Source organism: Notamacropus eugenii, chromosome 3 (genome assembly GCF_028372415.1).
Source record: "Notamacropus eugenii isolate mMacEug1 chromosome 3, mMacEug1.pri_v2, whole genome shotgun sequence".
In the NCBI taxonomy this organism is placed as follows: Eukaryota; Metazoa; Chordata; class Mammalia; order Diprotodontia; family Macropodidae; genus Notamacropus; species Notamacropus eugenii.
Window position 1 is genome coordinate 226,249,704 of NC_092874.1, and position 22,620 is coordinate 226,272,323.

A 22,620-nucleotide genomic window follows, 5' to 3' on the forward strand; every position below is an offset into this window, starting at 1 on the left:
CACGCTGACCCCGGGAGGGGGAAGGGCGAGGTCAAGGCGCCAAGTTCCGGAAGTGACGTCGGGCCTCGCGGTCCGCCTCAGCACCGGCCCAGCGATCGCGGCTGGGCTGGAGGCGCGGCCCGTGCGGAGTCCGTAGGGCCGGGGGGAGCGGGGTGCAGTGTGGTTCGGGGGGGCCGGGAGCCAGGAGCCGGGGACCGCGATTCCACATTCCCCAAGCCTCCCCCGGGAACGCCTGCGGGGCGGAAATGGCGCGCGCTCTTCCGGCTGCCCTCGGGTCCCCGCCCCTCGAGTTCCGCCCCTCGAGTGCCGCATGGGTCACCTCTTCCTCCGCAGCCTCCTCTTCCTGGCGCTTCCCTCCACGCCGTTGCGGGCCTCTCGCCGCTCGGGCCTCGCGCCCGCCCCGTCCCCCAAGCGGCCCCGGGCCGAGCCCATGGCGCCAGCCCGGCCCCGCATCGGGACCCACAACGGCACCTTCCACTGCGACGAGGCGCTGGCATGCGCCCTGCTGAGGCTGCTGCCCGAGTACCGGGTACCGCTGCCGGCCGGCCCCGCGCGGGGCCCGGGGGGCGGGGCGGGACTCCCCTCCCTCCTCCCGGCGTGCGCGGGCGTGCTCGTGGGGAGGCCGCGAGCGCGCGCCTGACGCCCCTGCCCACTCTCCCTGTCCCCTCAGGAGGCCGAGATCGTGCGCACCCGCGACCCGGCGCTGCTGGCCACCTGCGACGTGGTGGTGGACGTGGGCGGCGAGTACGACCCGCAGCGACACCGCTATGACCACCACCAGAGGTGCGGGCCCGCCCCCGCCCCTCCCCCCTCCCCGCGCGCCGTCCCCGCGCCGGGCCCGCGCTCAGCCCTTCCCTCCCCCCAGGTCCTTCACCGAGTCCATGAGCTCCCTGCGGCCGGGCAAGCCGTGGCGGACGAAGCTGAGCAGCGCCGGCCTGGTCTACCTGCACTTCGGCCAGAGGCTCCTGGCCCAGCTGCTGGACGCCGCCGTGGATGACCGCGTTGTGGACACTCTGTACGACAAGGTCCGTGGCGAAGCACGAGCGTTGGTGGGGGGAGCCGGGGGTCGTGGGGGCGCTGTCTGCCTCAGTCTCCTCACTGCCCCGCTCCCACGATCGTCCCGGTCAGACGAGATCCGTGTCTGAATGACACCGTCATCGCAGTAGTGTTATCATGGGGTATAGCCAGAGCACCGGGCCAGAAGCCAGACGGCCTTTGGGCAAAGTGCGAAACGAGCGGCTCCCAGTTTAAAGCAAGGGGGGCCATCTCTCACCCAGATGGGGAGCAAGTACGGTCAGCTTTTAGCCTTTAGCTAACCTTGCTGCCATGGGGCAGCCCGGTGGTGCAGCAGTCAGGAGGACCTGAGTTCAGATCTCACCTCAGACACTGGACACTCACTAGCTGTGTGACCTTGGGCAAGTCACTGAACCCCAACTGCCTCATCCTGATGAATATCTGGTCACTGGATTCAGATGGCTCTGGAGGAGAAGTGAGGCTGGTGACCTGCACAGCCCTCCCTCACTCAAAACAAAGTCAAGGGCAAGTCATGTCATCATTCTCTGATGGCTGGTCTTCTTCGGCAATGAAGGAGGAACACAACCTTCCCACCAGTCTTCCCTGCTCATGCATTTGTACACACACTCCTCTATTACTGCACCCTCAGCAAACTTGAAAGTAGCAGCCCAAATCAAGAGTCAGTTCAACCTGCTGCCTGCTTTTGTACAGCTCTGAGCTAAGAAGGTTTTTTATACTTTAAAGTAAATTTTAAAATTTAAATTTTTTAAATTTAAATAAAATTTAAATGTTTTTGAGAAAAAGAGTGCATCTTAGCCCTGACCAGCACAGGAACCAGGCAATATGATCTACCTGATGAAAAAGGATATTAGATCTGGAAGAAAAAAAACCTTGGATTCTCCAAGAGCTTTGGGCATTTTTTATCTGTAAATTGGAAGGAATGTAATATCTGCTTTGTGGTGGTTGTTTAAGAAGATTACTTTACTGAGAGCTTACTTTACTATATAGGTGCTATTGTTTGTTAGAAAGCTAAATCTGTTGTGATGAAAAAGAATATTGCATTCCTCCACTCTCATGTGAACTCATTTTGGAAAGAAGCAATGTCCTGAGTTACGCATACCACCTTCCCTTCCATATCTGCAGTGAAAGCACAATGTAAAACATAGTTGTTTTTGTTTTGCTGATCAGTCTATACTTTAGAACCCTGTTTCAAGCTTTCTTGCTTCAAATCCTTTTCTTAGCATATCATGTTATATGGGGTCATTAAAAGATGTCATCACATGGAAGGAGCTACAGCATTGTTATTCATGCTACAGAGACATTTGAGCCTCATTTTGTACTTTCCAAAGCACTTTGACACGTATTCCTTTTTAACAGTGTGAAATAGGTAGGATAGGTGTTAGCTCCATCTCACCTGAGGTCGGGGAGTCCCAGACAGGTATGGGGCAGCTTGTACAAACTCATTTAAGAAAGTAATGACCACTGTGCCATGAAAAGGGCTGTTACCTAACTCTCAGCCAGCACATTTCCTCAGTCCTGAGGCCTCCAGAAAGATAGTGGGCATAGTCTCAGCTCCACCAGTCTCACTGTGCAAGTCACCTACCCACTATGAGCCTCAATGTTCCTCATTTGTTAACCAGGGATAATTGTTGGAACAAAGGGTAGTTGTGCCCTCGAAGCCACTTCCCCGAAATTACACTGAGAAGGGACTTAACCTGCCTGCCTTCCTTCCTTAAGTAACCCAGCCCCCAAACCCCTGTCCTTTCCTACAGATGTATGAATATTTTGTGGAGGAAGTAGATGCAGTGGACAATGGCATCTCTCAGTGGGAGGGAGGAAAGCCTCGATATGCACTGACCACCAATCTGAGTGCTCGGGTTGCCCGGCTTAACCCCACCTGGAACCAGCCAGATCAGGACACAGAGGTAGGAAGAAGGGATGTGGCGAGGTGAGTGGCATCAAAGGAAAGTTATTTATTCATGGCAAGTTCAGGAGCCAAGTGCTGACTTTTCTCCCCTTCACAGGCTGGCTTTCATCGTGCCATGGAGTTAGTACGTGAAGAATTTATACAGAGATTGGATTTCTATAAGCGCAGCTGGCTCCCTGCCCGGGCCATTGTGGAACAGTCCCTGGCAAACCGATTCCAGGTAGGGAAGGGGAGAAGTGTTTATGAAGTGCCTGGTGTGTATTAGTCACTGTGCTCAGCCCTTTGCCCGTGTGTTTTGTTTTGTTTTTAAGAGAGCTCACAACTCCATTAGACACAGTCACTACTGGCAGTAAGAGGATGAAGCGTAAATCTTCCTCTAACTCCCACTTTCTTCCAAAAGGTGGACCCAAGTGGAGAAATTATAGAGCTGTCTCAAGGTGGCTGTCCTTGGAAAGACCATTTGTTTGATCTTGAATCCGGGCTCACCCCCTTAGTGCCCATTGCATTCGTGGTCTTCCCTGACCAGAATGGACAGTGGCGAGTACAGTGTGTACCAAAAGAGCTTCAGTCCTTCGAGAGCAGGTAAGGCCCCATAGATCCTCAGATCCTTTCCCAGTCTTTTGAGGATCAGGTTCCGCAAGTTCAACCTTAGAAGAAACTCACTTGGAAACTCGCTTTGTTACCCTTCAAACCCATCATATAGCCCTTCACTGCCCCTTACCTTTTTTTACTTAGCTATTTTTTTTCAGTTAACATTTCTCTTTTTCTACATACATACCTTGACTGGAAAAAAAAAAAGCAAAACCAAATGTGTAACAAATGTACATAGTCAAGCAAAACAAGTTCCCATGTTGGCCATACCCAAAAATGGATGAGTCATTCTGCATCGAGTCCACCACTTCTCCGCCAGGAGGTGGGTAGTATGCCTCATCATTGGCCTCCCAGAATCACAGTTGGTCGTTGCTTTTTTTTCCATAATTTCTTAAAATACTTGTTCAGCCATTCCCCAGCTGATGGATGTTGCCTCAGTTTACAGTTCTGCTCCTTATCACAATCCTTCCTTTTTGGGGCACCCCATTTATTCCTTAAGTTCTCCCTTGCTCCACTTCCAGTGTGCTCTCTCTGCTCACAGGCTGCCCCTACCTGAGCAATGGCAGGGTCTTCGAGATGAGACCCTAGACGAAATTAGTGGGATCCCTGGCTGCGTTTTTGTTCATGCCAATGGCTTCATCGGTGGGCACCGCACCAGAGAAGGTGCCCTGACTATGGCCCGTGCCACTCTGGCCCAGCGCCAAACTTCTCTGCCTTCTCATCAATAAAAATTCTCAGTTTATTGTCTGTATTCTAGTCTCTTTATAGTTTCCCCTCAATTTAAAGTGCCAAATCCCTCCCTTCATTAAGAAAACAAGACAAGGAAGGGAAATAAAAGGAACGTTTATTAAAGATGGCTGGTGGGGGAGTGGGACCAAGAAGTTCCTAAAGAGGGATCCCAGGGGCTAGAAATGAGGGCTGTCTCGGTAAACAGAGGCACATGGGTAGAGCCACCTCCCCCAGCAGGAGGCTCCTGGGTCCTGCCCAGCATGGGGCTAAATCGTGGGAATTGGGCATTGACAAAATACAGGGGAATGTGGGCGATCCGGCCTGTGGACCAACACTGTAGAGAAATTGCAAGGGAGAGAATGAACTATCAGACCAGACTGCAGCAACCCAGCTCCAAACCCTTATCCCCATCCTGGGTAGTCCTCAGATTCGTCCCATCCCCACCCACCACAACAGCTAGGAATCCCCCCATACCACACTGAGCAGAGCTCCTTTGTTGAAGGATGGGTGAAAGGCGATCAGCTGGGCCCAGGCACCTGGTTCCCCCTGTACAATGCCACTGGAAACAAGGTGGGGGAGAAGTGAGAAGGGAAGAGAGAAATGATGATGGAGTCAGGGGAGGACCAAGGGGCACTCACCAGGGAAGCAGTTCAAACACAGGGCTGTTCCGAGTCCGGAACAGTAGAATGACAGGCTTGCCATGCTGGACCCGGGGATTTCCTGCAAAAAGGGTGGCAAGGACAGATTCAGAGCAGACAAGAACTCAAGACGGGCTCGTGGGGCAAATGCTGATAAGCAAAGTTGGTGTGGGTCGTCTCCCTTCTCACTTGTTACCTTTCATGAGCACAGCCAGACGCTCTCCGCTAGGGTCCCAGACCATGGAATGAGCTTCTCCCCCCAGCCTAGAGAACACAGTGAAAAGTGATGGGAGAAGTGAGACAGATCCTTCTCACCTTCCACACACCATGGTCCTCTTCCTTTGCTCACCTTTCCTCCCCATTGGGTGTCTGTATGGTGGTCTCGGACAGATCTGCCACGATGGTAGCTGTCTTGGCGCCTCCAACCTGCCCTTTTCCCTCCCCTGTGGAAAGGGCACATGATGAGGCCCCTTCCCACCTCAGAGGCCCTGACAGGTGAGAGGAGGGGCCTCCTCTGCCTATCCTCCCGAGAATCCAACTACCCCAGTTTCCCCTACCTTTCCTCCCAATCCCCCAGGGCTGGGTCTGTTAAAAATGTTTGGGGCCCTCCACTCTCCCTCGAAAGCACTTCTTACTACTGTGCTCGGGGAAGGTCAAGGAGTAAATCAGAGGCTCTCCTAGGACTGTGAACAATAGGCGGTTCCCATCTGGGCTCCAGCAGCCAGTCTAAAGAAGGAGGAAAAGGGATCGTCACTGAGCGTGAGGATATGATGTCCCAATGGGAAAGACAACTGATGACTGGCCCACCCACTCCTACAGGGTCCTGGGATCCCTCTGTACCTGACAACGTCCTGACAGGGTAGGCCACCTCTCGCAGGTCCACATTTGAGCTTCCCAAACCCTGCACCAGAGAGGGAGGGGTTGGTTACAGACTCCCAAAATTCCAAATGTCCAATTTTACTCTGCCCAGAAGACATTCAGTCTGTATTGTACCACCATGCTGGGCAGGGCAAAGATAGGCCTGTCTGCTCACTCTGACTCCTCACTCACCGGAAGATGGCAGAAGGTGTGGTGGCCAAGACTTTGCTGCCATCAGGGGACCAAAGCAGATAGGTGACACCACCCCCCCGGAACCAGGGAAGGGGAACGCAGGCCTCAGTTGAGATGTCCCATACCTGAAAGCGCAGGGAGAAAGTATTCAAGGGAAGGGGTCAAATATTCCCAATTATTTCCCAAAGGGTTTTTATAGGTCCAGGAGAACTGGGAACCAAGTGGTTGACAAGATTGTAGGGAGTATGTTTAGGCTAAGTACAGCTTCATTTCACCTCCCACCTGGACAGTTGCAATAACATCCTGGTTGACCTCTCTCCCCCAAGTCCTTCCCACTTGGATCCATCTTCCCCAGGCTGTCAAAATGATCTTTCTAAAGCCTAGGTCTGACCATGTCTATCCTCTAGCCAGTCAATGTCAGGGGCTTCCTATTACCTGCAAGATCAAATATAAAATCCTCTATTTGGCTTCTAAAACCTTACATAATGTAGCCCTCCTTGCCTTTACACCTTCTTACACCTTTCTTCCCTCCATGACCTTGAAGCTCCATGTGACCCTAGCTCCCCTGCTGTTCCGGTAGTTTTCTCACTGACTGTGTCCCAGGCCTGGAACCCTCTGCCTTCTTTCTGCATCCTGGCTTCTCTGGCTTCCTTCAAGTCCCAGCTATAATCCCAGGAAGCCTTTCCAGGTCCTTCTCAATACTAATGCCCTCCCTCTGAGATTCTCTCCAATTTGTCCTGCAATCTCTTGATGGTGACATAGTTGTAGTGTCTCCCCCAATTACATTGTGAGCTCCTTGACAGCAAGGAATGTTTGTTTGTTTTGGGGGAGGGGGACTGTCCTTTGAATCTCCAGGACTCAGCGCTGTTTCTGACACAGAACATGTGCTTAAATAAATGCTTATTGACTACAACCTGAACTATGGAAAACAGAACTCCAAACCCAGCCTCCCTCCACTGCCCATCATCAGGTAAAATGGTCTTTTCCAGGAACAAGGAGATACTAGAGTTAGATAACAACTTACCAAGATAGCAGCATCTATAGGTGAGGCTGAAAGCAGTCTTCCTCCATTGGGGGACCAGGCCAGGCTGGTGACAGGGCTGTGCCCAGGATGGGAAAGCACCTGGGCACAGCCTGAGGAGGGTCTGCAAGGATAGGAGGTTAAGGAGAAGGTGACAAGGTGGCCCAAGGAAACCCAAGAGACCAGCTTCCCAGCTTTCCCCGGATTGACTCTTGGTCAGAACTTCTCAGCCCTTCAAGGCCATCCATTGTTCCAAGAAAGAGAAGGATGATGGAGTCCAAGGATGAGATCATGGAAAGAACAGAGGACATAATGTCCTGATCCCACTGAAGAGGGGACCCAAGGCCAGAGGAACTTCTTTAACCTTGAGGAAAGGCCTCCCTTCTTTGCCAGAGTGGGGGACGAAGGGGGTACAACAGTTCTGTCAGGCTCAGATGATGCATTGGTTAGTTTTGTGGACATACTTTTTTCTCTCTTTTTGTTATGAGGGATGGGTCCACGGGAAGGAGTTGGGGGATATATTCAAAAATGGAGGTGATGCAAAAACCAAAATCATTTTTTAGAAAGAAAAAAGAGAGAAGGAAAGATTCCCTGACTTGTCAAGTTAGGAAATACTAGATTAATGAGGTTAAGTCTGTGGTGACTGCAGTCTTCAAGAAACCACTGAACAGGGGTATAAACAGTGGGGTAAATGAAAATCTCCTTTTCCTTCTTATAATAATAGTTAAAATTCATATATAGCATTATTATGTGCTAGACACTGTGCTAAGCACTTTAAAATTATTATCTCATTTGATCCTCACCCCCATTTTATAAATGAGGAAACTGAGGCAAACAGGTGAAATAACTTGCCCAGGGTCACACAGCTAGTAAGTGTCTAAGAGGAGATTTGAACTCAGGCCTTCCAGACGCTAGGCCCAGCACTCTATCCAGTGTATCACCTTGCTACCCTTTAAATCATCTTTTCAGCCCAGAGCCAGTGCTCTGACTGGGCAAACTTATTCCGTTTCCAAATGATGCCTGGCTCTTTTCTGCCTGGAGCTCATATGATGACATGACCTCCCCTTGCAACTCCTTTCAAATCCCATCCCAGGATTTGATTCCTAATTCCAGGCCCTGCCTCCCCCAATCCCTCACCTGTTGCGTTGCATTCAATCTCTGATTCTCTACCTATTTCTGTCCCTGGGTTCTGTGTTCTATTTGCTCTATTGGCCTCAGAGTTCCCAGAGGGAAAAGATAGGTTTTCTCTTCCTTCTGGGTGGTCTCCTCAAAAATAAAACTTCTCAGGCTAAGACATGTGAGAGAACCTCAGGTTAGAATGCAGGGCATACAAAGGAAGGAGCTTACCGGGTGGACAGGGAGTTGGGATCCAGGGTCCAGATGAGAATACAGCTTTGACAGGCCACGGCCAGCACTGAGGCACTGAGGGGCTTCCAGGCAAGAGCGGCCACATTTCGCTGTAGCCGGTGCTTCAGAGAGGGGACTATGGTGCTGAGAGGAGAGGAGGACAAAGAAGGAAAGGTTTAGAATTAGGAGTAAGTGTGGCAAAAATGGGGTTGAGAGAGAAGAAAAGGTGACTTTGGGTCACTTAGGGAAATAGGTTCAAGAGGGAAGGATGGGCAAGAGAAAGTTGCAAAAGCAGGATCTGGGAAAAGGAAACGTCAAAACCTCAGAGAAATTCAGAGATTTCCCAGCCCTTGCCCCCCAACACAAACATACAATCACCCCAGCTATGGGCAACTCTTAAATTCTTAAAGAATCCTAGTGGGGAAAAAAAGTCCAGGAGTCGAAATGATCACAGAGTCAGGAAAACCTACGTTCCCGTGCCCCACATGCCCACATATACCTGTTGGCATTGTACACACGGATAGAATCATCCAACAGCACCACTGCAAACTTATTGGTATGAGGATGCCAGGCAAAAACCCTCAGGCAGCAGCTGGACCTAGGGTGTAAGTGAGCATGAGCAAGAGGGATCTGTGCTCCCCAATCCCAGCTCAGTCAAATTCTTTTCCATTTGAGGAGCTATTTTTGCTCATTTCGTGGAGGAGGAAAGATAAACAGGACATTATCTCAACTCTAATCCCTGAGCCTCCAGACCAGAAGCGTCAAAGCTATGGGGTTGTCACCCAACTCCCAGGAGCCCCTCTTGTAATCTCCTTACCAATTGGTGACCTGAGCAAATTCAGCAATCAGATCTTCACTCCTGAGCTGTAAGGGTATAAAGGAATGAGGATGGGGCATGCTGGGATGGAGGGACACCACTCTCTTGACACCCTTCCCCACACCCCTTTTGGGGGATTTAACCCTTTTCTCTCCCAGAGGGATTAAAACCCACCCTCCCTCTCCCATCCCATCTTATGCATTTTTAAGGGTTACAAGGAGGGGGTAGGGTTAGCACAAACTCACTGACAGATGGGGAAACAGAGACCCATGGAGAGAGGAGCCCCACTGACACAATGCCAGGGCCCAGCTTGATGCTGTCTTCACCCACTTGAACACTGTGGGGGTGAAGGAGACAGTTATCACTGAACGATCCAATCAGCATCTGATGCATGCACTAGACACTTTTAAGCTGTGACTGATCCTTTTCCAAGGTGATCTGTTCTGGATACACCCTACAAGTACCTCATTCACAGATTATTTAGTGGGAATGACAGATACAATAAAGATGGGGTTCAGGGGAAAAGAAGCACTAAGGTGGGCAATGGAAAAGAGCTAAGGTCAAGGGGACAAGTGGGGGAAAAGGCAAATGAAATTTTCTGTGAACCCTAATGCATTCTATGTACTAGCCATCATTATTCATTACAGAGGAAAAAAGAAGGGGGAGTAGCAGAAAAGAATAACTTACCTTCCTCCTCAGAGTTAGCAACCTCATTCAACACACCTGAAACCCCCATATCACGCCTGTAGGGAATGGAGAGACTGAATGAGACTTCCACATTCCCCTCAGCCCTCTGCCTCCCCCAACACCTGCCTTCAGAGTGCCAAAATCGTGCCATTCACTCTGAAGTATGTTCTGGGTGGTCTCTATGTGCAAGGCACTGTATTAAACACTACATAAGACTGGAGAACTGGGAAGGTAACATTCAAAATGTTCTAAGGACACTTGCCAAATATAAACAAGCAAAAATGAACAGAATACAAAAATGTCTGAGCTAAAGCAACAGCACAGTACTGAGCTGTATGGGATGATGGAGGAAGGGGTACAGGGAGACTGGGAAAGGGTCTAAGTGCTTAACTACAGATCCAAGGGTTTACACTTAGAGGGATTCTCTGTTCCAATCCCCCCTTTTTATAAGTGAGGAAACTGAGGCCTGGAAGAGGGCACATACTTGCCTAGGATGTGACAGGTGATAAGTAGCTGAATTCACTTGAACTCTGACCTCCAGGGCTCTTTCCACTGCTCTCAGATGAACCAGAGTCAGTGAGTAGAGAGAGACCCTTGAAGCATAGACTAAGATTTGTCTTTTAATACGTTAAGTAATATGGTTTGATAAATGGTTTTGACCAGAGGAGGCCACAATGACAACAGTCTTTGAGTAAAGGCCAGTGGTAGAAATTTCAACTTCCCCAATGTCTATAGACCCAAGGATTCCTGCCCCCAGCCTCACCAGGCATTGATACATCTCTTCCAGATACTCTCACGGTGATGGATGAAGGCAGTTTTGGTGCCATGGTCTGGACGCCCAGGGGTCTTCAGGGGGTCTTTTGTCAGATGCAGAACAGGAAGGTTGACCCACTGTGGACGCAGGTTTTTGGGAAGGAAGAAAGAATTAATTTTTCCCTTCCTATCCCTTGGCTTTACAAGAACTTCCAAACTTCAATAAAATACCCACTCCTTCTCCCTAACCTCTCTCAAAAAAGGCACAGTATAGTGGAAATGGCACTGGAACTCTTCACACAAAGACAGATCTAAATAATTGGAGAAATAATTGCTCATTGGAAGGCTAAGCCAATATAGTAAAAAAATGACATTACCTAAATTAATTTATCTATTCAGTGCCATACCAATCCAGCTATCAAAGAATGACTTTATAGAGCAAGATTCATCTGAAGAAAGAAAAGGTCAAGTGCTTTGTTAAAGCATATGTGGCAAAGTGGGAAGTTTGTTGGATATAAGGATTAAAACCCGATTTTGTATCCAGGACTTTCTAGTTATAGTATCTCTGAGCCTCAATTTCCCCATCTGTAAAATGCAGGGATCAGACTGGATTAGACATTCTTAATCTGGGGTCTTGTGAACTTGTGTGTGTTTTAATATTCTGATAATTCTGTTTTCATATAATCGTTTCGTTTTGTTTTTCATGCACTTGAGAACATGACTCTGAGGAGCCTGTGGGCTTCACCAGGTTGTAAAGGGGATCCAGGACCCCCCAAAAGTTAAGAAGCTATGTCTTAAATCAGCCAATAAGCATTTAATAAGCGCCTACCACGGGTCAGGTATTCCCCAAGCCTGGTACTCTGTTCCCATCCAGCAACTGCATGGCCCCGCCCCGCCCCTCGTAGCCCCGCCCCTGCCCCGCCCCAGCCTGCTCTGGGCCCAGCGTTTGCCCCTCCCACTTTATTTAACCCCACCCACTTCTTCCAATCCCGAACCTTCCCTCTCATTCCGTTTCTTCCTTGCTCCACCCCCCCGCCTCCTAAGCCTAGCGTATCTAGTAAGTTACCTGACCCCGGAAGTCAGGGGGCGGGCTCTCATAGCTATCACCCGTCACCAACTCGTTGTTGTACTCGTAAAGCGTCACTTGGTCCCAGGGTGGTGACGGTGGGAACAACGAAAGGGAGCACATTCTGCGAGGCGGCTCGGCTGGGAGCCAGCCGGCCCCACCTCCCTGAGGTCCCACGCGCCGTCGGGCAAGGAGCTGGGGCGCGAACGGGTCGCCGCGCGGGACAAACGGCGCCGCCTCCGCGCCTGACGGAAGTAGAGGGCCTTGAGCGCGGAGCGATGGGGTGGGATTTCCGGTTGCTGCTCGCGCCTCCCTGGCGTCCTGCAGAGGAAGCGGCGTGAACACGTCAGCAGGTTACCCGAGTCCTGTCGTCAGCCACTCCCTCGCATTCTGGGGTTTTCAATAAGCCCCGTTCAGAGGAAATCCCTATTTAAGCGCTCTCAGGCCTGTGAGCAACCTGGGACCGAGGAGAAGGCCCAGCCTGCGACTTCCGTGAGGGAAGCCCAGCGTTCTTCTGGGAGAGGATTGCCTGTACTCCAGGCAGGAAGATCGTGGGAACTTAGGACACACGTGGGCCACCTCCCCGTTCAAGGATGTTGAAATCCCCTTAGCCCCATCATCTACTGGCGGTCCTTTACCAAGTCCCGTTCTTGTGCCACACTGGGATCCCCAGTTCCTGCAGCCCCTCAATTCCTGGGCCTATATGGACCCCTGTCTTCTCCCCAAAGATTTTGGTGAGAATACCCAAAGACCCCTCATTATAAAGGGCTGGGAAAACTGGAAAGCAGCCTGGCACAATTGGAGTTGGTTTCACAGCTCAGCTTGTGCCAGGCTGAGTTCCCAAGGTGACTTAGGGGTGTAGTGTGTCCAGGGAGGACTAAACACCTCTAGTGTAAGGCCTCGGAAGCCCCTTTTCAGGGCTGATCATCCACCTTTGGTATCCACCTGTCACTCAGCTCTGCCCTGCAGCTCCAAGAGGTAGCATTGCACGGTGACCACACCCTTGTGCAACTGACCCTGTAGACTGGCCAAACAAGGTGGAGGGTAACTAACAGGGCTGAAACGCACAAGTTAGGGGGACGTCTACCCCAAGCAATGCGAATGAAGCCTTCCTCCAGGGGAATGGGTGGGTGAAAACAACCTGTTCCAACAGCCACGAAGGCAGTGGCCAAAGCTTGGTCAATACCTCCCGGTACTGAAAATACCAAGGCCATCCATTACATACCCGTCCTCTTGGTTTTTGTCTTGCCAATGGACCTTGATGACTCTGGAAGAGAGAATGAGACTGAGGACTTTGTGCAATTCTGCCTCACTTCAATCCAATTCAGGAGCAAGTCAACATAGCACCCTTGTGATGTCATTGGTCCTCTTCTAAAAGGAAGGAAAACAGAGATAATAACAACAAAATGTCATGTTATATTCAAATAAGAGGAGCACGGAAGAAATGACCTTTTGGGTCTATGAAGAGAAGGATTCATGACTGAATGGGATAGAGAAGATCACAGAAATCAAATAGATAACTTTGATTACATAAAACTAAAGTTTTTTTGTACAAACAAAACCTATGCAGTTGAAATTTGGAAGATTATAGGTAACCCGGGAAAATCTTTGCAGCAATTTTCTCTGAGAAAGGTTTCATTTTAAAGACAGATATAAGTAACCAAGTCAAATTTATGACCATTCCCCAACAGAAAACGTCTTCCCTCTCACCCCCTCAATCCAATCAGCAATTGGCAAGTCTTGCTAATTCTACCGCTGTAATGTTTCGTCAATCTGTTCTCTTCTCTGTACTCACAGCCAACACTCCAGTTCAGGACCTTGTCAGTCAGTGCTCATATGAAGTATTTGTCCAATAGCCTCATTTCAATTTTTTTTCTTTTAAAAAATATTTATTGATTTATTTTTAATTTATATTTAAGAATTTTTATTCCATCTGAATTCCATTCAGCAAAAAATATTCAGTACATATAAAAAAAATTTGAAAAGCAAAGTTCCACACCTATAAATACTCACTTCTGAAAAGAAACTGGAGGGGAGATATCTTCTCATATTTATTCTTTGGGGCCACATTTTGGCAACATTCTTTTTTAGCTTTTATCGTGGTTGTTCTTCCATTTATGTGGCTGTAGTCATCATGTATATTGTTTTTTTGGCTTTGCTTACTTTGATTTGCATCTGATCATGTAAGTCCTTCAATGCTTCTCTGTATTCCTCATATTCATACAGTAATATTCTGTATAATAACCTTCTAATTTAACTCCACTCTCTCCCCTTTCCAATCCATCCTCTATACAACTGCCAAAATGTTGTTCCCAAAACATTATTCTGACTTGGACACTCCTTTGCTCAAGAATTATAGCACTAACCTCTTGGGGTTGTTGTGAGTATTAAATAAGATAGTAATTGTAAAGTGTTTAGGACAGTACCTGGGATAGCATAAACACTATATAAATGTTAGCTGTATGAATACAGACTTTACTTAAGTGGACCAGTGCACAGACCTCTAGGATGAAGGGAAACAGGAAGGAGGCTAGGACCAGCCATTTAAGAACCAGAACGGTGAGTTTAAAGGAAATATGCCATCCACAAAACTTTTTAAACCCTCCCAAAGTGATGTAGTTCTTTATCAAATGACTCCTCTTAATTAGACCATTGGGACTTCTTTAAAAAGTAACCTTGAAGTTTTGTAAGTGTATAATTTTATAAACTCAACATTTAAACCTATAACTTAGTCTTGTTTACTAATTTATTCTAACTTAGTTTGTTCAACACCTGCTTCAGACACTTATTAGATGTGTGATGGTAAGCAAGCCACTTAACCCTGCTTGCATCAGTTTTCTCATCTGTAAAATGAACTGGAGAAGGAAATGGCCAACCACTCTAGAATTTTTGCAACAGAACCCCAAATGAGGTCACGAAGAGTTGGGTATGACTGAAACAACTGAATAAGAACAACTAAAGGAAGCATGAGATAATGAATCTGACCAGGCCTATGTGACCTTTATGACCTGAGGCCATAAAGATTGTTATATATTTAGAAAAATTTTCAGTCTCTATGATATAATTTTTCTTTTTAAGAAGATTGGCCCAATCCCCAATCAGGGGTTAGGGTTATCTTTCTACCTCATGAACCTGTGAGCACATTATATTATAAGCACATTAAAACATAGGTTTTTACCTCTAATTTTTGCATTGTGATAAGATTTATTCTGCAGCACTTACCTATCACACAAATTCAATAAGAGACATTTCTCCTATAACATTGCCTATCTTATCAAATATTATTCTCGATTCTACAACCAGCCAAAATGGCCCAGTTGCTCTTCTCTGATCATTCTGTCTCCCATCTCCATGCCTTTACATGGAATTGGAATAGAATCCTTTCCCAGCTGCACTTCATAAAATCCTTGAAAGTTCAGCTTAAGTGCTCCCTCCTAAAGGAGACCCATTTTGAGCCCCATTCGATCACTATGTCCTGCGCCACAAAAAACTTTGTTTATTGTATTTTGTATTATCCTGCTCATGCATACTATAAGTGCAGTGCTATAGTGTCCTAAAAAATACCCTGTTATGTATTTGGTACTTTTCTGTGCTCATGTATTATGAGTGGCAGGGTGGCACATTGGAAAGAGCAGCAGCTCTGAAGTCAGAACTTCCTACACCTCCTCTGAAGCTTCTTTGGGACTCAGTTAACTCCTCTCTAAAATGAGAAGGTTAAACTAGATGATCTCTGTGGTTCCCTCCAACTTTAGAACTATGATACTTTGTTGTTCCCCCCGCACCAGCCCCTATAGAATACAAGACCCTTGAGGACAGGACCTGTTTCCCTTTTGTCTTAATACTCACTGTCACTTAATAAATGCTTATAATGGACAAAGGAATGAATAACTTGGGTCCGGGGAGATGCTGAACTACCAAATTGTCTAATCTGAGAGACATTCTGCTTCAAAAATGTCACCTACCTCTTAGGGGGCTGCCTACCTTGACACTTTCTACTTTTAAGTTAGACAAGCCAAGAGAAGAATGATAAATATGTCTCCAGAAGACAGGCCAGTGTTAATGGGAAGAGAACCACATTGCCAGTTAAAAGAGTCAGGTGCCTGCTCTAACACCAATTGGTTTTGTAACCTTGGGCTAATCACTTCACCTTCCCAGGATTTAGGGCTCAAAGGAATTTTAGAGATAATCTAGTCCAATCCCCTCATTTTATAGTCAAGAAAACTGAGCCTCAGAGAGGTAAATTGACTTAATCAGCCTTACCTACCAAGCTAAAGTTCTTTTTCAGTTACCAGTTTACTTGGGTAAAATGAGGGGTGATTAGAAGATTTTAAGGTTCCCCTTCAGGTCAGATCCCACATCATTTCTCTTGCCTTCTACTATTAGCATGATTAGTTTATTGCCATAAACTGAAATTGTCACTTTGTCCACTGTAAACAGGACATTGACAAGCTGGAGTCCTTTCAGGAGAAGGTAAGCATAGTGATAAAGGACATGAAAGTATTCCACAAAACCTGGGGAGGAGAAAGAAGGGATGGTGAGAATTGCTTCAATTATTTGAAAAGTTGTCATATGAGAGATTAACCTTGTTTTGCTTAGCCACAGAGAGAAGAAATAAGGAGCAAGGAGTAGAAGGTACAGAGAGGCACACTTCTCTTTCAAATAGAGACAGACTCCTTAGCAAATATAGCTGCTTCCAGAGCTCTAGCCCATTCCTCTTCCCAACACCTCTCCCATCAAACTTTGACTGCATGAACATATCAGGTCATGGATGACTTTGACTGGATGATCCATTCAGGTTCAATTATCTGAGGCCTTTTCCCACTCAGATTCTATGAAGACCCCTCAAGTCTAGTCCTGATGCAAGAAGCAATGAGAACGAGAACAAGGGGTTCCAGAGAAAGCTAGTGAGAGCAAGACTTACTGAGTAGTAGGGGGGCCATCCTGAGCACTGAACACCAACCTCCATTTCACAGTTTTGCCTAGTTCATTTCTTCGATGAAGGATATGAACAGGAAGTTTTCAAAGGAAGAAATCCAATCCATCAGTAGTCACATGAGAAAATTCTCCAAATCGCTAATAATTTGAGAAATGCAAACTGCAGCAACTGAGCTTTATTAAAACACTTTACACCTATCAGGTTGGTAAATTGACAAAAAAAGGAAAATGATACATGTTGGAGGGGCCATGGGAAAACAGGTACATCAATGCACCCTTTGGTGGAGGTGTAAATTCACACCGGAAAGCACATTGCAATTGTTCAGAATAACCTTTGACCCAGTGATATCGCTACTATCTACACCTCTAAGATCAAAGAAAGAGGAAAAAGATCTAAATGTACAAAAACATTTACCAACTATTCTTGTGGTGGTAAAGAACTAGAAATTAAAGAGATACTCATCAGCTGGGGCAGGGCTGAACAAATCACGGTCTGTAAATGGCAGGGAACTTTACTGTGCCAAAAGGAATGGTGAACAGCTTTGTAAAAACCTGGCAAGACTTGCATGAACTAAAGAAATCACAGTATTGTAAAAACAACAGCGTTAAAGGCCTTAAGAACCCTGACCCATGCAGTGACCAAGCACGGGGACTTAGGATGAAGACCTCCCCTTGGCACCAAGGGATGAGTTCAGGGGTGAGAGAGAACTCGAGGCAGAATGAGACATATCGGTGGACATGGTCGCTGTGGGGATTTGCCTTACTTGACTATCCATATTTGTCTTCCTTTTTCTTTTCATGGCGGGTGGGAGTGGGAAGGAAAGAAAACCAAAGCTCATCAATCGTCATGATTATCGGTTAGGGCGGCCCATGGAGCTGTTTGTTTGACACAGTCCTGACGCATTGCCCGTTCGCTCCACGAGAGGGCAAGGTTGTCCAGGCTAAGTCCCGGGAGCGAAGGGACACAAAGCGCCCCCACTCCAGCCTCCTAGGGAACTCGAGAGGAAACTGAGGCGGCGGGAGGGCAGGGACCGGAGTTATCCGAAAGGAGCCCCCTGCCGAGGGCGTCTGGGGCGGTGGGCCCCGGCCACGCGCCCCGGGTCTGTTGGCCGCCAGCGCTCCACGATCCTGGCCTTGCACCGTTCAGTTGGCACGTGCTCCGAGCCCGGGCCCTGCGCCCCTATCTGCCCTGGCTTCGCGCCGTGTCTGGTGGAGAACCAGCAGAAACCCCAGATGGCATGGGGGAGATCAAAGGGCTGGAGAGGCTGGGGGTCTTGGGGAGCCTGCCCAGTCTGAGAAGCAGAAGCGGGGGGCCAGAGACCCTGTTCCCTCCTTCCGGCACGTCCTTTCCGGGGTTCTAGGGTTCTCCAGCCCCCCAGGACACCGGGGCCGCAGCGCCGCTAAGATTACTGCGCAGTCTTCTCCAAAGTCCCTTTGATGGAGCGGGGCGGGCAGATTTCACGCTCGGAGTGCCCCGAGGAATAGTGACCCGGTGCAGGGCAGGGCTGGGTGAGGTGCCGATCCTGACCTTCTCCCCACCCCGCGCCTACACCCCTCCCCCAGCGCTGGGGACACCAGCCCAGGACGTGGAAAGCTGCCCGGGTTGAGCCCCGGGCTCTGGAGAGGAGCTGGAGAGCTCCGCCCAGCTCAGCAGGGGAGCCCCGGGGGCTGGGGTCTCACAAAGCCCTATTGTGGCTCGGGGATCTCTGGTGCCACAGACCAGCTTTTGTTCCCCCGCGGCTGCTCCTCCCGTGCGGCGGATTGCTAGGTCGGGGGCGGGGTGGGACGTGGGCAAGGGTGGCCTAAGGCCGGACCAGCCCACGGAGAGTCCTGCCTAAGCGGGAGGGGTCCGACGCAAATCCCCCCTTGTTCTCACCCTCTGCCGCCGAAGCCTCCCTCTCTGGACCTTTCTCAGATCTCCGGGTGCCCAAGGCTGGGTCACTCGGAGGGGCTTGGCTCTGGATAAAAAAGTACCCAGGGTCTCCAGCCCACGGATTAGAAGAGCACAGCTAAATTTAAAAAAGCTAACTCCTGATGGCATGCTGGATGGTGTATTTGCTCTGCAAACAAGTGCAGAATAGAATGCAGCTATAGATGTTCCCCAACTGGGTGAGAAAAGTATTTCCCTTCCCCTTCTCCTTTGTCCCGTACGTCTACCCACTACCACCACTCCACCAACCCAGATCTTACCCTTTCCAACTGGACACCGTATCAAATCAGATATTTATTAAATTAAAAAAAAACAAAAACACGAAACAAACAAAAAAAAACCTCCACGAGGGAATGACCCTTCCCTCCCATGATCCCCTTTCCCCTATCCCTAGGTGATATCATCTTCCTTTCACCTGGAGCCACTGGGAGCTTTAGGGTGGGGTAAGAAGAGGATCCAAAGGCACCGAGCGGTATCGACAGTCACTGAAGGTGGACTTGGGAGCATCCCAAGTCCCAAGGTGGGAGGGGGTTGACAGGTTAGTCAGAGGCATCTAATGTCAGATTTGGGACTTTACCTTTCTATTTTTTTCCAACATCCTCTCTCCCTGGTATCTCCCCTCCCCTAACTTCCAAACACACAGTGCCTTAGATATAGTGGGCACTCAGATTTTAGTTGTTGATTCCTTTGATCGATTCTAGTCTCAGAGAAAGCTTCTCATTCACACACACACCTCCTTCTCCCCAACCCCCATCTACAGTCCCGGACCTGTCAGATTAGGCTGCCTCAAGGTAATATTTCTAAAGTGACCAATGAGGTTCCCTGTGATTGAGACCACAGAACCTAGAATGGGAATGGGGGTGGGGGTGGAGGGGAGTATCCAGACCTTGATCTGGCATTCAAAGGAGCTGGAAAGTAAGCATTGGTGAATTAACACAAATACTTCCACCTCCCTCCCCCCTCCACATACACATTAGCATGCACATGCACACACACACACACACACACACACACACACACACACACACACACACACACATACACACACCCAGAGGACTTGATGTTTCACAGTTTCTGGCTGGGGCTGGGAAAACCCTGGTGTTGGGGAAAGTCCCTTTACCAGTGAAACCCCAATAATAGCATCCCTGATATCAGAGAAACCCCAATTGACAAAGATCCCATCAACAAACTCTTTTGAGTATAAAGATCCAGCTAACTGACCCACCCTGTTAGCAGAAATCCCATAAAAAGAGAAATCCCACTCATTAAAAAGAGACCACAATTACAGAGAAACCTCATAAATTGAGACTAAAGGAGATGTCATTAGCAAAGTCCCCACTGATTGAGACTTTGTTAGAAGAGAGAGACAGAGAGAGAGAGATCTAGCTAACCCATCTGGAAGCAAAGACTCTTGCTACTGGGATCTCCCCTAACAGAGACAGACCCCTATTTATCCCTGGCCTACTTCTGCCTGACCCGTCATCATAACTTAGATAAATAGAATTATTATTAATTATCACTATTCATTATTCTCCATTCATAGGGTGGGTTTAATATGCATAGGCCTGGCAGTCACCTCCCTCACCTTGGAGGTCACCCCACCACTGGGAATGGTCCCCACCCTACTCCCTATTAAGCCATTAACCCTACCTCCCAGGTTCTGGCTCCTGAAGAGGGGCACCCAGGGGACAATAAATTATCATTATCATTGTGTTTATAAAAGGAAGAAAAAAGCTGTGAAAATGAAGACACGGAGCAAAAGGTTGGGAGAGAACAGAGAGTGGAAGTTGGAGCTAGGGAGAAATAAGGAAAAGAAGGAGGAACTTGAGCTGATGATGTCAAAGAGTTTTAGAGAAAGAAAGATCAGGAATCTAGGAAAATCAAAGGTTAGAGGGCCCAGAGGAAGCACCCAGCACGATACCACGCTCATAGTAGGTACTCAGTAGACATTAGCTGAATGAATAAATGAGCAGTGAGATGGAATGAATGAATGAAAGAAGCCCAGATCAACCCCGTAGGAGACTCGATTGATGATGGGCCCCCGATCCACCCACTATTAATCAATACATGGAAATGGGTGGGAGACCAGAGATAATTCAGGCTAGGGGAATGCAACCAACAGTTAGAGTTTGGGGAGCTAGGATAAGGAAAATGGCAGAGATGATTCAGGGGAAAGAACACTAGGAGGGAGGATAAAAGAGGACAGAGGGCAGCTGGAGGGATTGAAGACAAAAGGCTTGGGATGTGGAGTTTGGAGGAACAAGGAAAAGTCAGGGTTCAAAATGAACAGGGGAACAGTAGGCTAGTTGGGAGAGCAGCTTAGGGAGTATGCCAAAATTAGATGGGCTAGAGTGATTGTAGGCGGAGGGCAAATCAGGGATTAGGGAACAAGGGGCAGTGAGATTGGGGCTGAGTTTGGGGAGTGTGGTGAAACAGAAAAGTAGCAAGGGAGGTAAGGGACAAGCAGTATGGAAAGGGACCAAGGCAAGCTGCAGAGAATAAACCGATTCATATCTCCAGAAGGCTGCTCTGCTCTGGGCTGCCTCCTGGGGCTTTCTCCGGTGGAATGGGGGAAGCTGTTGGCCTGGGGGCTTGGCTCCCCTCCTCCTCTGCTCCCCGAACCTCCCCCAGTTCTTTGGGGCCGGAAGAAGGGGGCCCAGGCCCAGGCTCTCCGTGGGTGCGCTGGTGTTTGCTCAGGTGATCACTTCGGGTGAATCTCTTTGAGCAAAGCAGGCAGGTGAATTTCTTCTCTCGGGTGTGAGTGCGGACGTGCCGTTCCAACTCGTCTGAGCGGGTGAACCTCTTGCCACAAAAAAGCCAGTTGCAGACAAAGGGCCTCTCTCCTGTGTGCCAGCGAAGGTGGGCTTTCAGGTGCGAAGCTTTCCCATAGACTTTGCCACAGCCTGGGATGTGGCAGCTATGGATAGGTTTCTTCCTCAGCCCAGCAGCCGCTGCCCCTAGTCGCTCTAGCTCTTGGCAGTTAGGGCAATCACAGGTGGAACGCCCAGCGCCTCCGCCCCCATAGGCACCACTGCCTCCTGTGCCTGTACCCCGAGGAGGCTTGTTCCCACCACCTCCCTCTAATTGCCCTCCATTGCCTACAGCCTTAGGTTTGTAGACATCCTGGGACAGGACATGCTGGGGCCCAGGAGGGAGAAGGTGGGGAGCTGGGTAGGGGGCAGGGTTGAGTGGAGCAAATTCAGAAGGGTAGGTGGATAGCTGGGGGTTGAGTGGAGTTTGAGTTGGGCCAGTGGACAGAGTCCCTTGTAACCCATCACTCTGATTTTGCCCACCACCTAGCCAGTTGCCTCCCGGGTGCATGTCCCACCATGGGCTAGGCGTGTTGCCAGGGCCAGGGGAGATGCCTGCATGGATTCCTGCCTTATACCATGAGCCATAGGGGTGTGTCATGTCCAAAGAAGTATAGACACTGGGCAGGCAGTCAGGAGAGCCATGCCCCTTGGGCACCAGTAGCCCAGGGTCCTGGGTGCTTGTGGGCCCAGGGAAAGAGTGAGAGAAGGGGGTATAGTCATTGGTATAACCCGAAGCTGGGGCTGGAGGGCTGGCTGTGGAAGAAAGGAGGCCATTGGTGCCTGCAAATGGAGCTGGGTAGGCATCACCCATGGCTTTGGGGGCAGAGAGTTCGCTGCCCAGAGGGTAAGGCTTCTTTGCACCTGCTTTGTTTGCAGTAGCTGAGTCTGGGAGAGGGTTGGAGCTGCCAAACTTGCTGCAGGCTGCAGTCAGCATTGCCAAGGGGCTGGAGCCATAGTGTGCTTCCTCCTGTAGAGAGGGAAAATGTCCATAAGTCAATGGAGAGGATGGGAGCCAAGAGCATTGGGGTGTACCTGAGCTGAGAGGGACTCAACTCAGCAGTCTCCCGGCCTCCTCTCTCTACTCAAATCCATCTTCCGCTCAGCTAGTGATCTCCCTAAAGTACAAGCTGGACCATGTCACCCACACTCTGCCTCCCCTCGTACCTCCAGACTAAAATACAAATTCTTTTGGCTTCACAGTGTCTAGTCTTTTTCCACATTACTCCCTTCCACAAATGTTCCAACAGCCCTGGTCTCCGTGCTTTTTCCTCACACACAATATTCCCTCTCCTCATTCTGTGT

At 49.1% G+C, this 22,620-nt stretch overlaps 3 protein-coding genes across 4 annotated transcripts; 1 reads left to right on the plus strand and 2 right to left on the minus strand.

Moving 5' to 3' along the window:
• Positions 1–54: 54 nt before the first annotated feature.
• On the plus strand, positions 55–4,283 carry MYG1 (MYG1 exonuclease). Its single transcript, XM_072654812.1, has 7 exons — positions 55–529; positions 671–783; positions 866–1,025; positions 2,787–2,939; positions 3,039–3,161; positions 3,342–3,523; positions 4,074–4,283. The coding sequence occupies exons 1-7, from the start codon at positions 311–313 to the stop codon at positions 4,258–4,260; spliced, it is 1,137 nt and encodes a 378-aa protein (XP_072510913.1). The 5' UTR covers positions 55–310; the 3' UTR covers positions 4,261–4,283.
• A 76-nt stretch (positions 4,284–4,359) lies between these two features.
• AAAS (aladin WD repeat nucleoporin) lies at positions 4,360–17,702 on the minus strand. Of its 2 annotated transcripts, XM_072654810.1 has the most exons (18): positions 17,340–17,702; positions 12,866–13,011; positions 11,641–11,961; positions 10,585–10,712; positions 9,822–9,877; positions 9,380–9,471; positions 9,135–9,181; positions 8,817–8,915; positions 8,318–8,461; positions 6,974–7,094; positions 5,950–6,074; positions 5,740–5,800; positions 5,535–5,625; positions 5,249–5,342; positions 5,096–5,163; positions 4,900–4,981; positions 4,736–4,820; positions 4,360–4,595 (listed from the first exon to the last, which is right to left on the minus strand). In XM_072654810.1, the coding sequence occupies exons 3-18, from the start codon at positions 11,761–11,763 to the stop codon at positions 4,380–4,382; spliced, it is 1,632 nt and encodes a 543-aa protein (XP_072510911.1). In that variant the 5' UTR covers positions 11,764–11,961; positions 12,866–13,011; positions 17,340–17,702; the 3' UTR covers positions 4,360–4,379. The 2 variants fall into 2 exon arrangements, with proteins under 2 accessions (XP_072510911.1, XP_072510912.1); XM_072654811.1 differs by lacking the exons at positions 12,866–13,011; positions 17,340–17,702 and having other exon boundaries at positions 10,310–10,712; positions 11,641–11,878.
• Positions 17,703–20,905: 3,203 nt separating this feature from the next.
• On the minus strand, positions 20,906–22,358 carry SP7 (Sp7 transcription factor). Its single transcript, XM_072654813.1, has one exon. The coding sequence runs from the start codon at positions 22,250–22,252 to the stop codon at positions 21,014–21,016; it is 1,239 nt and encodes a 412-aa protein (XP_072510914.1). The 5' UTR covers positions 22,253–22,358; the 3' UTR covers positions 20,906–21,013.
• Between the last annotated feature and the right edge of the window lie 262 nt (positions 22,359–22,620).